At 44.0% G+C, this 13,190-nt stretch overlaps 1 protein-coding gene across 1 annotated transcript in view; it reads right to left on the bottom strand.

Moving 5' to 3' along the window:
* PTPRJ (protein tyrosine phosphatase receptor type J) overlaps positions 1–13,190 on the bottom strand; it is a 130,702-nt gene that overhangs the window by 50,110 nt on the left and 67,402 nt on the right. Inside the window, exons 4-6 of the mRNA XM_060262134.1 lie at positions 8,921–9,181; positions 6,735–6,995; positions 5,345–5,605 (exon numbers count right to left, since the gene is read on the bottom strand). Of these exons, the coding sequence (XP_060118117.1) occupies positions 5,345–5,605; positions 6,735–6,995; positions 8,921–9,181 (783 nt within the window). The remainder of the gene's footprint in view (positions 1–5,344; positions 5,606–6,734; positions 6,996–8,920; positions 9,182–13,190) is intronic.

Here is a 13,190-nt window from a genome sequence, read left to right as displayed (position 1 = left end):
CAGGTCAGGCAGGCTGACTTCAATATCGGCAAAGTTGGTAGAATCCATGAGCAAAGACAGAATGAGTAGGCATGCTGATGAACACAAGTTATTGAGGAAGACTCAGCATAGGTTCTGTAAGGGAAGATCTTGTCTCACTAACCTGTTAGAGTTCTTTGAGGGGGTGAACAAACGTGGACAAAGGGGACCCAATAGATGTTGTTTACCTTGACTTCCAGAAAGCTTTTGATAAAGTTCCTCATCAAAGGCTCCTTAGTAAACTGGAGAATCATGGAGTTGTACAACAAGTCCTCTTGTGGATCAAAAGCTGGCTAATTAATAGGAAGCAGAGAGTGAGCATAAATGGGCAATTTTTGCAGTGGAAGATGGTAAGCAGTGGGGTGCCACAGGGCTCAGTACTGGGTCCCATGCTTTTTAACTTGTTCATTAATGATTTGGAGTTGGGAGTAAGCAGTGAAGTGGCGAAGTTTGCATATGACACTGAATTATTCAGTGTGGTGAAAACCAGAGAGGATTCTGAGGCACTCCAAAGGGATCTGTCGAGGCTGGGTGAGTGGGTGTCAATGCGGCAGATGAGGTTCAATGTGGCCAAGTGCAAAGTAATGCGCATTGAAGCCAAAAATCCTAGCTATAAATACAAGTTGACGGGGTGTGAACGGGCAGAGACTGACCAAGAGGGTCATGGGGTCATGGTAGATAACTCACTGAAAATGTCAAGACAGTGTGCGATTGCAATAAAAAAGGCCAACTCCATGCTAGAAATTATTAGGAAGGGAGTTGAAAACAAATCAGCCAGTATCATAATTTGTTGTTGTTGTTCAGTCGCACAGTCGAGTATGACTCTTTGCGACCCCATGGACAAAGTCACGCCAGGCCCCTCTGTCTTCCAGCATCCTCCAAAGTCTGCTCAAATTCGGGTTTGTTACATCAGTAACACTGTCCAGCCATCTCATCTTTTGCCATCCCCTTCTTCTTTTGTCTTCTGTCTTTCCCAGCATCAAGATCTTCTCCAGTGAGTGCTCCCTTATCATTTGCTGGCCAAAGTATTTGAGCTTCAGCATCCGACCTTCCAGGGAACAGTCTGGGTTGTAATGCCCCTGTATAAATTGATGGTGTGGCCCCATTTGGAGTACTGTGTATAATTCTGGTCACCGCACCTCAAAAAAGATATAGCATTGGAAAAAGTGCAGAAAAGGGAAACTAGAATGATTAAAGGGATGAAGAAAGGTTAAAACGCTTGGGGCTCTTTAACTTAGAGAAACATCGACTGCAAGGTGACATGATAGAGGTTTACAAGATTATGCATGGGATAGAGAAGGTAGAGAAAGAAGTACTTTTCTCCCTTTCTCAAAATACAAGAACTTGTGGGCATTCAATGAAATTGCTGAGCAGTCGGGTTAGAACTGATAAAAGGAAGTACTTCTTCACCCAAAGGGTGATTACCATGTGGAATTCACTGCCACAGGAGGTGGTGGTGGCTACAAGCATAGACAGCTTCAAGAGGGGAGTGGATAAGCATATGCAGCAGAGGTCCATCAGTGGTTATTAGCCACAGCTTATTGTTGGAACTCTCTGTCTGGGGCAGTGATGCTCTGTATTCTTTTGCTTGGGGGGACACAGTGGAAGGGCTTCTAGCCCCACTAGTGGACCTCTTGATGGCACTTGGGGGGTTTTTTGGCCACTGTGTGATACAGAATGTTGGACTGGATGGGCCATTGGCCTGATCCAACATGGCTTCTCTTATGTTCTTATGACACTTCCTGAGATTATTTAGGTTACTCACTGGCAGTCCTCTAGGCTGATCCTGCATGGAGCTGGGTGCTGGACTAGATGGCCTGTATGATCCCTTCCAATTCTGTGATTCCATAATTCTATGATTCCATTACTCAGAGCTCTTAAATCTGGTCCCCTCTCCCTTTGACAGGTCTGGAGGAACTGGACCCTGCAGCTTTCTTGGGATCTTCCCCAAACGGGATGCTGCCATTGACTGCCAAAGGATTCTACCAACATCACAAACGAGTGTAACTTCTGACTATGACTCTGAAGATCATGGCTTTGGCTGATAGCTGAGTGGCATCTAAAGAAGTGAATGCTGCCAAGGTTAATGACATGGCATTAACATTAATTTGAACATGCCATCATCCCTAGGAGCTTGAGAAAATACCCCTGTAATAATAGCATTGAACACATGAAGCTGCCTTCTGCTGAGTCAGACCACTGGTCCATCGAAATCAGCACTGCCTATTCAGACTGGCAGCAGTCTCAAACAGGGTTCCTCCAGATCACCTTTTTTAGCTGGAGACACCAGGCAGAGAACCTGGGACCTTCTGCATGGCAAGCAGATGATTGTGATGCTGATATCCCAAGAATAAATTGCTATAGTGAATAAGGAGCATTTCTGCTCATTTGGCCTGTTGCTAGGATCCTTGGGGGGAGGGGGGGCGGGAAGAGGACAGAAATAAAATTTGGTTGATTTCACTTTGGTTCAACCTGCACAACTCCTTCCCCTTATGGGAAAAAACCATGGGGGGGGGGGGGGGAGGACGGAAAGATTCCAGTGGGAGTCAACCCCACCTTGGGGGTGGGGGACTCCAGAACCCTGTGGAGAATCTGGACCTGGGTCAGCCTTCTCTTTGTGCTGCCTGCATCTTGGGGAGACTTTTACACTACCTAGAGAAGAGGCCTGAAAACGGGTACTGTATGCCTCCCCTCCTCCTTAGTGGCAGAAGATTAAGCCACTTCAAATGACCCAGTAAAGGACTGAATTCCCTACTGCATCTAGCAGACTGGTCCAGCTTTCTCCTTTTGAGTTAGGGAGAGAAGTAAGATGATCAGACTTCCCTTCTGCCCCTGGAAGCACCACTGGAAAAAGTCCCTTCCATGTTCCAACTGTTCCCCTGAGGGACGCAGCTGGTGTCTTCCTAATTGCAGGGAATGCCTCTTGTTTCCCCCTTCATCCAGGCTAAAGGGATGGCCTGGGCATTCTCCACAGTGCTCTTCTCTCCATTGGGACTGGAAGCAAAGGTCGGGCCTGGCTCTGAGAGCCTGCTGCCTGAGTCAGGGAGGCAGAAAGGTCCTCCTATGCTGCCATTACCTGCTCAAGAAAATGAAAGTGAAAATTAGTATCAGTTTTCCTGCACATGCCAAGGGCTGCCCAGGAAGGATTCAATGGAATCTGGCCTTACCATGGTTCAGGAGGGCTGTTTCTGTGGCCAAAGCCAGCTCTCTGCCCACAGTCAACTTTGGAGGTGTTGGGAGTCGCATGAAAGCCCAATGCTCTGCCCCTGCAGCTGTCTCCAAATTCTGTCACTTCCCGTTGCCACTATAGCTGCCACTGCTTTTGCTTCTCCTGGAGCAGCTAGGGAAGTTCCTGGCCCTAGAGCTGGAGTCCCCATGGCTGTGGCTCTCCTTGGGAGGTGCAGGGGCTGAGGGAAAATTTCCCCACTGCTGCCAAACTCCCAATTCCTCCACTGCCTCAAGAGGCTGCACAAAGGGGGGGGAGGGTTGAGGACCCAAAACTTCCCACTCCCTGGTGGCTTCCCTGACCAAGCCAGAGGAGACCCATCAGTAGTGTTCCCTCTAAGCTGAGTCTTAGCTCAGGAAAAATTGCCCCAGAGCAAACTAATGTATGCAGTAGCTCACAATGCCAGTAGCTCACAAAGTAGAATTTTTGCTCACAAGATTCACAAGCTTAGAGAGAGCACTGCCCATCAGTCAGGTCTGACAAAAAACAAAGAACTAAAATAAATAAGTTTCCAGGAAACGCAGTGCTCTCTAGAGCACAGTAGACCATGACCTACTGCCGTAAGACCAGCTGAAGACTGGAGTTCTGAGTTCCCTCCCTTCCAGGGATCGCAAAGGCTCTACAACTCTGCTTGTGGCGAGGAAGAGCTACATCCCAGAAGTCAGGAATGCCCCACCTTGGACCACTGAAGAATAGTCCATCTCTAAGCCTGTAGCCAGAAAATTTCAGGTGGGGGGGCCCATGGAATAAAATTTTGGGTGGAGGGGCCCCCTGCTCTGGCGGCCCCTACTCTCTCCACCACCGTTGCTCTGGCAGATCACACCCCCTTCCGCAGTGCCTCCCCCTTCCTCCCTCCAACCCACCTGGTGAAGTGCCAGCTCCTAGGGCTCTTTCAAGGTGCCACCCCCGCCAATCAGCGGATTGGTGGGGAAAGCTGTGCTGAGGCAGGCAGCTCTACTGCCTCCTCCCCACTTCCCTCCAATCCGCCAGCCTCGGTGCAGTTTTTCCCACTGATCAGCTCCAGGAGCGGGCGCTTCACCGGGTGGGTGGGAGAGAGGGGGAGGCGCTGCAGAGGTGGGGCACCAGAGTGGTGGGGAGATTGGGGGGTGCTGAGAAGTGGCAGTGGAAAGTGCGGGGGCCACGAGAGCGGCGGGGAGAGTGGGGCTGCCAGGATGGGTCATACAAGTCGAAGGGGTTTTGGGTGGAGAGGCCCATTTTAGCACTGAACCAGTGATGCTAAAAATAAATATTTCCTCATTTTCTCCTGCTGTCTTCACCAGGATTTTCCTATAGTTGGAGTTTAAATTTAATAATTGCAGGTGCAGTTTGTATCTGTGCACAGGTGATCCTACCCATACTTCCAAATCCCATTGCAAACTTACTCTCATGAGCCACTTTGGGACACTAAAGTGGACCACATGGCCATGAAGCTGATGATCCCTGGCCCAAAGAGCTGTCCTCAACTGGAGCTAGGGCTTTTTTGTCCCTATGACCTGTGGAACATTATTCCATATGAGATCTGGGCCCTGCAAAATCTGACACTTCCACAAGGCCTGTAAAGCGGAGTTGTTCCGCTGGGCTTATGGTTGAGGACGGTGACAGGTTCCACCTTCGATGGGACTCCTCCTTTCTCCCTCTCCCTCAAAACATAAAAGATTGTACATCACTCCCCTCTAAGAATTTATGCCATGACAGAAATACAAGGTGACCAGTGTTGAGTTAGCATGAGCTAAGCTGAGTTAGCATGAGCTAGCTCACACATTTTTAGACTCCAGCTCACATATTTTTGTCTTGGCTCAGGAAGGATGACCCCAGCACACAATAATCTAATCCAGGGGTGGCCAACATTAGCTCTCCAGATGTTTTTTGCCTACAACTCCCATCAGCCCCAGCCATTGGCCATGCTGGCTGGGGCTGATGGGAGTTGTGGGCAAAAAACATCTGGAGAGCTACCGTTGGCCACCCCTGATCTAATCTATGCAGTAGCTCACAACTTTAATGTCAGTAGCTCACAAAGTAGAATTTTTGCTCACAAAACTCTGCAGCTTAGAGGGAACATTGAAGGTGGCTGGAAATAACTATGCATTTTAAATTACTTACTTGTGTAGGTGGATATATTCTTTGGATCTCCTTCCACTTCAGCTACTAGTGGATATATTGTGAATGTATACAATGTACCAGGTTCCAAGCCGCTAATTACTGCAGTGGTCTCACTTGAGTTTTCCATCCTACTGGAGTCATCTCCATCAACTATTATTTTATATCTGTAATTTGCAGCATTTCGATCACTGCTGGTCCACATTAAATTTACAGCTTGGGTAGTGATGCTGCTACAATGAATGTCTGTGACTGGACTGGGCTCTGTTTTTTTTAAAAAAGTGAAGATTTGGGCAATTTTTAATAAACACCATTGAAAGAAATTAGCATTGTTTTCTTAGCATAATGCTGTCAGAAAAAATTGTCACAGATACTGTAAGTTCAATAATGAATACTTTGTCAGAGCATATACATTTTAACAATTAAAATAAAAATTAAAGACAGAGATGTCTAAATTTAATTTCTGAACACTTCTTAAAGCTGATATTTATATGCTCACATACTTTGAATCTCTGTCTCTTGCATGATTTGCCAGAGGTAGAGCCATAGCATAGAATCAATTAAAAAATTAAACTTGTTTGGTTAATGAGACAGAAATAAATTCATTATCTTGTCCCAGCTGATCTCTAGCATTTTTTGTCCATATAATCTCAGGTAGCAGAGCTGGGACAGATGTCTGGTCAGACACAATGGACACCTGAAATATTGCCAGACAATACTAGGCTAGAAATACAGTAGTTTCATGCATTCTTATGTACAGATGAGGAAGTCTGAAAATCAGACCCCTCCTCTAAAATCTCAAAATAGAGGAGGCCTGATCAGAACTCACAAATGATAAAGCAGCCACACAATTTCCATATCTACCATTATCCTCATGGTCTTCTTTTGTACCTTAGTGCACAGTGGCATCAGCTTTGTATTATATCTATATCTCAAGCCAACCCAGGATAGTGCAAAGGGTGACAGCATTCAAATCCCCATTCAACCACAGTGATCAGAGTGACTTCAGGATAGGCACACTCTGTTACCTTCTCCCTTAACCTCTCTTTAAATAATGGCTCACATACTTTCAACTTTCTGTTCCTTGTTACAAGACATGGGCATGCCAGGCATAATCCAAATATTGGGGAAAGGAGTCCATTCTCTCTCACATACACACACAAATACACAGAGGCAAAACTGTTCCCTTGGGGAAGGAGAAGAGCTTTACTTCTTTGGCTAGAATATACTGAAACTGCATTTGCAGTAGTATGGAAACCATATACAGGACTAAACATTGACCATAGTGAAGAAGCTTTTGTTAGTTACTTGCCATATTCTGCATAACATACGTGGCTTTGAAACATAAAAATACTTAGTGCCCGGAAAGCATCATGTATCTTCATTTACTTACTTGTATAAATTGATGCATTTTTTGGGTCCCCTTCAGTTACATTTACTCGTGGAAATATTGTGAATGTGTACCATGTACCAGGTTCCAAGTCTCCAATTGTTGTACTGGTGCCACTAGCAAATTCTTCCATTTCAGTTCCATTTTTTTCAAAGCATATTCTGTAAGTGTAGGTAGCAGAATTTGTGTCGGAGTTGTTCCACCTTAAATTGACTGTTGTGGAATTGATGTTTTCAATGTAGATGTCTGAAACTGCATTGGGCTCTGTTTTTTTTTTTAAAAAAAGGGAATTATTCTCACAACCAAAACACAATACTATCTCATTTTTAGATAATGTTGTCTCAAGTCTCTTGGCAGACATACAATGTATTGCAGTTTGGTAATTTAACATACCATTTTTTTGTTATAGTAGAGACCTTTTAACTGACTAAGAATGAGAAGTCCAGATGAAGAAACTGATCCATATGCTGGCCATGACCCTTGAAGCCCTTAATCATATATTAGAAGGATATGTGTAAGAACACCTGTTCCCATTCACTGTGGTTATTTTCTGAGGCCCTGTTTTGGATGCCCCCATTAGCTGCCATGGTTATAAACCAATGAAAAGGTATTTTCTGTGGTGATGCCATGACAGTGGAATAGGCCTCCCCAGACAAACCTCCTCAAGTTCATATTGTCATTTAGAAGGTGTTTTATTTTTTTTAAGTTCAGTTTACTTTTGTTGCTGTTGGTATTTGTTAGTGTCTTTTGCTTTGGATTAATCCAAAAGCCACTTGTGTAAATGCTTATGGTATCTGATCCTCTGTTACAAACATGGTCAGAAATATAGGGGGAATAGATGAAAAAAGATTATGGAGGATACTTCTGCAGGCCAGAAATGGTTCTGGACTCATCTCTCAACTAAACACTCAGACACGTCAAATGCAGAATCAAGAAACCCAGAATAGCACAACCTTGGAGAAGGAACAAAGAACCTACATGCTAATATGGATTACAGTAGATTAGAAATGGTTTATTTATTTATTTATATCCCACCTTTCTGTTCAAAAGAACACCCAAACATCTTGGCTTGGATCCAGCAAGCATAAATGGAAACATAAATTGATTTAATGCAGTTCCGCATGTGCAAGTTCTTGTGCAACACCTAGTGCTTTCCTCTCTATATACTATAGTGCCCTGAAATTAGTTACACACCATCTTGTACAAATGGAAATACTAATGGGGATGCAGTAAGGTCAAACATTCTCTCTCCCCCTATCTATCTACACACACACACATGCATACATACCTACACACACATGTAGTTTCTGTAAAGTTGGGGAGTAGATCCCTCAGTTATCAAAGCATTTGATAATACATCACTGAATTACTGAAGAAGAAGAAGAATTGCAGATTTATACCCCGCCCTTCTCTCTGAATCAGAGACTCAGAGCGGCTTGCAATCTCCTATATCTTCTCCCCCCCACAACAGACACCCTGTGAGGTGGGTGGGGCTGAGAGGGTTCTCACAGCAGCTGCCCTTTCAAGGACAACCTCTGCCAGAGCTATGGCTAACCCAAGGCCATTCCAGCAGGTGCAAGTGGAGGAGTGGGGAATCAAACCCAGTTCTCCCAGATAAGAGTCCGCACACTTAACCACTACACCAAACTGGCTACACCAAACTGGGTTCAGTGTTGTAATATTTTACTTGGTACCTGTGCTAGTAGCCCTGTTGTGACTTTTATGAAACTGTTTCTGTCCAAATATTTTCCCTCATGGCTTCAAATTTTCCAGAAATGTTACACTCATATCCTTACTCCCTCGGAATCCATTGAAGTAAATGGGTTTAGAAGGGCATAACTCTGCTGAAGTTTGCATTGTAAACCATTGGATTAAACTGTGATTAAGAATGCCACAAGTGAGAAAAAAAACAAAACTGCTTCACCTCCATACCTGCCCTTGCAGATACTTCACAGATTTCAGATTTAGGTGGGATTCCTGCACTGCTGTCTGCCTTAGGGAAGGGCAGAAGAACAAAGTATGCACAAAAGCCCAACAATAAACTTGGTTTCACTTGCACATCTTGGTTTAATAATGGTTTGTTGTAATATCTTAATGTCATGCAATGCAATCTTACACAAATATAGGCTAACTCTTTAATACTTACTCCTAGGTAAGCAAGCACTGAACAGAACTCTTAATTTACTTACTTGTATAAGCGGATCCATTATTTGCATCTCCTACTGTTCTGGCAACTTCTGGATATATTGTGAATGTATACAATGTACCAGGTTCCAGGTTGCTAATTACTGCAGTCATGACATTTGAGTTTTCTGTCCTATTAGTGCCATTTCCATCAACTACAATTCTATAAATGTAATTAGGTGCATTTTGATCTCTGCTGTTCCATGTTAAATTTATGGTTGTGGTAGTGATGTTGCTAAATTGGATGTCAATCACAGAAGTGGGCACTGTTAAAAGAGGAGGAATTTGTGTAACTTTTAATAAATACCACTGAAAGAAATTAATATTGCTTTGTTAGATAATGCTGCCAGAAAATCTTTTGACAATGACACAGAGGTGCTTCAGTTTAATTTTGCCAAAGGAGGCAAAATTACAGAGTACACGGGCACGGGCCTTCTCTGTTATAGCCCCGTGCCTTTGGAATCAACTTCTGGAGGAGGTACGGGCCCTGCGGAATTTGGACCAATTCCGCAGGGCCTGTAAGACCATCCTTTTCAAACAGGCTTTTGTAGACGTTGATAGGATGGCTGTTTAATCCACCAACGATTTATCTAGTGACCCCTGCCATAATATAAGTGTTCAGAATAACATCAGGAAGATCACCGCCGTTTAAACTATGGAATGACCTAGACATTTGGAACTGGTTTTAGATTGTTGTTTTAAATTAATGTATAATTTAAATGTTGTTTTAAATCACCTTATATTGTATATTGTATAATTTTACTGAACTGTTGTTAGCCGCCCTGAGCCTGCCTAGGCGGGGAGGGCGGGATATAAATAAAATTTATTATTATATATTATTATTATAATTTATGAACATTTTGTCAAACTGTAGAAATTTCCAAAATCAAAATATTAATCAGAATAAAATTCATTATTTTCACTTTTGAACCTAAACATCAGAAAAAGTTTTATTTACACACTAAGAATATAAGAGAAGCCATGTTGGATCAGGCCAATGGCCCATCCAGTCCAACACTCTGTGTCACACAGTGGCCAAAAATTTATATATATATATATATATATATATATATATATACACACACACATACACACACACACACACACAAACACACTGTGGCCAATAGCCACTGATGGACCTCTGCTCCATATTTTTATCTAACCCCCTCTTGAAGCAGGCTATGCTTGTAGCTGCCACCACCTCCTGTGGAAGTGAATTCCACATGTTAATCACCCTTTGGGTGAAGAAGTACCTCTTTTTATCCGTTCTAACCCAACTGCTCAGCAATTTCATTGAATGCCCACGAGTTCTTGTATTGTGAGAAAGGGAGAAAAGTACCATATTTTTCGGTCCATAGGACGCACCGGACCATAAGACGCAGGTGCCTGGCTGGGAGACAAGCGGCGACTCCCTCCGCCCCCACCGCAAATCCAGCACTTCGCAGGGAGCGATCTCGCCGCTTGTCTCCCAGCCAGGCACGCAGGTGCAGAGAAAGCACGCCTGGCTGGGAGACAAGTGGCGAGATCGCTCCCTGTGAAGTGCTGGGTTGGCGATGGGAGCTTAGGGAGCGATCTCGCCGCTTGTCTCCCGGGGGCTGCAGGCCCCTCCCCCCCTCATCTTTTAGTATTCAGACCATAAGACACACGCACTTTCCCCCCCCCACTTTTTTTGGGGGGAAGTGCGTCTTATGGTCCGAAAAATACGGTACTTCTTTCTCTACCTTCTGCATCTCATGCATAATCTTGTAAACTTCTATCATGTCACCCCGCAGTCGACGTTTCTCCAAGCTAAAGAGCCCCAAGCGTTTTAACCTTTCTTCATAGGGAAAGTGTTCCAAACCTGTAATCATTCTAGTTGCCCTTTTCTGCACTTTTTTCACTGCTATAATATCCTTTTTGAGGTGCGGTGACCAGAATTGCACACAGTATTCCAAATGAGACCGCACCATCGATTTATACAGGGGCATTATGATACTGGCTGATACGTTTTCAGTTCCCTTCCTAATAATTCCCAGCATGGCGTTGGCCTTTTTTATTGCAATCACACACTGTCTTGACATTTTCAGTGAGTTATCTACCACGACCCCAAGATGTCTCTCTTAGTCAGTCTCTGCCAGTTCACACCCCATCAACTTGTATTTGCAGCTGGGATTCTTGGCCCCAATGTACATTACTTTGCACTTGGCCACATTGAACCTCATCTGCCACGTTGACGCCCACTCACCCAGCCTCAACAGATCCCTTTGGAGTTCCTCACAATCCTCTCTGGTTCTTACCACCCTGAACAATTTAGTGTCATCCGCAAACTTGGCCACTTCACTGCTTACTCTCAACTCCAAATCATTTATGAACAAGTTAAAGAGCATGGGACTCAGTACTGAGCCCTGCGGCACCCCACTGCTTACCGTCCTCCACTGCGAAGACTGCCCATTTATACTCACTCTCTGCTTCCTATTAATTAGCCAGTTTTTGACCCACAAGAGGACCTGTCCTTTTACTCCATGACTCTTGAGCTTACTAAGGAGCCTTTGATGAGGAACTTTATCAAAAGCTTTCTGGAAGTCAAGGTAAACAATATCTATCGGGTCTCCTTTGTCCACATGTTTGTTCACCCCCTCAAAGAAATGTAACAGGTTAGTGAGGCAAGATCTTCTCTTACAGAACCCATGCTGAGTCTTCCTCAATAACTCGTGTTCATCAATGTGCCTACTCATTCTGTCCTTGATAACGGTTTCTACCAACTTTCCCAGTATTGAAGCCAGACTGACTGGCCTGTAGTTACCCGGATCTCCTCTGGAACCCTTTTTAAAGATGGGGGTGACATTTGCTACCTTCCAGTCCTCAGGAACGGAGGCAGATGTCAACGAAAGATTCCATATTTTTGTCAGAAGATCCACAAGTTCAACTTTGAGTTCTTTCAGAACTCTTGGATGTATGCCATCCGGACCTGGTGACTTATTAGTTTTTAATTCGTTCATCAGTTGTAGGACCTCCTCTCTTGTCACTTCAATCTGGCTCAGGTCTTTCAACACCCCTTCCAATAGAAGTGGTTCTGGAGTGGGCAAACACTTCTCATCTTCCACAGTGAAGACGGAGGCAAAAAATTCATTCAGCTTCTCAGCCATTTCCCTATACTCCTTCAGTAATCCTTTGACCCCTTGGTCATCCAAGGGCCCCATTGCCTCCCTGGCTGGTTTCCTGCTTCTAATATATTCGAAGAAATTTTTATTGTTGGTCTTTATGTTTTTTGCAATATGCTCATAGTCCCTTTTTGTCTGCCTGATCACAGTCTTGCATTTGATTTGCCATTGCCTGTGTTCCCTTTTATTAATTTCACTTGGACTAGCTTTCCACCGCTTAAAGGAGTCCTTCTTACCTTTTACAGCTACCATTACTTTGTTTGTTAACCATGCAGGCCTTCTCTTATACCTGTTTGTACCTTTCCTAACTTGTGGTATATTTTTTATCTGTGCTTCTAGGATTGTCGTTTTAAATAGCCTCCAAGCTTCCCCAAGGGTTTTGACCGTATTTACCTTTCCTTTCAGTTTCCTCTTCACATGCGTCCACATCTCAGAGAATTTAGCCCTTTTAAAGTTAAACGTGGTTGTGCTGGTCTTTTGGGGCAACTCCCTATTTATACAAATAGTGAAATCAATAACGTTATAGTCACTGCTCCCAAGCAGTGCGATCACTTTTACATCTCTCACCAGGTCTTGGGCATTACTTAGGACCAAAATCCAGGATTGCCCCATCCCTGGTAGGTTCTGTGACCATCTGCTCCATAGCACAGTCATTGAGAGCATCTAGAAACTCAGTCTCTTTCTCTCGACCAGAACACATATTGACCCAATCAATCTGTGGGTTTCTCTCAACCAGAACACATATTGACCCAATCACTACTTTCACTCACTACATTTACAATACAAACCTAAACAGAGTTCATCCTTCTAAGGTTACTGAAGTATATGGGCTTAGAAAAGTGTGTAACTGTACTTAGGATCTCATTGTAACTGATTTGTTTTAGTCAGCAGGACTACATTTATACTTTTCGAGAGCCTTGCAAACCTAATACTGAGGGTTTTAAACTAAATCATATGGGGGAAGTGATACAAAAATTCAAAGCCTAATACAATGCCAATTGAAGACAAGAACGCTAAAGTTTTGTGGGGGGTGGCACATATGCTTGGCAACATTAACTTACAGCTAAGTACAGAAACAAAAATCTCAGGAAGCGTAAAACATGGATTCTGATGTCTCTACACTAATGTGCAGAGT

Source organism: Heteronotia binoei, chromosome 21, assembly GCF_032191835.1.
Source record: "Heteronotia binoei isolate CCM8104 ecotype False Entrance Well chromosome 21, APGP_CSIRO_Hbin_v1, whole genome shotgun sequence".
NCBI lineage: Eukaryota > Metazoa > Chordata > Lepidosauria > Squamata > Gekkonidae > Heteronotia > Heteronotia binoei.
The sequence above is the reverse complement of the archived record's forward strand: the minus strand, read 5'-3'. Positions and strand labels throughout refer to the sequence as shown.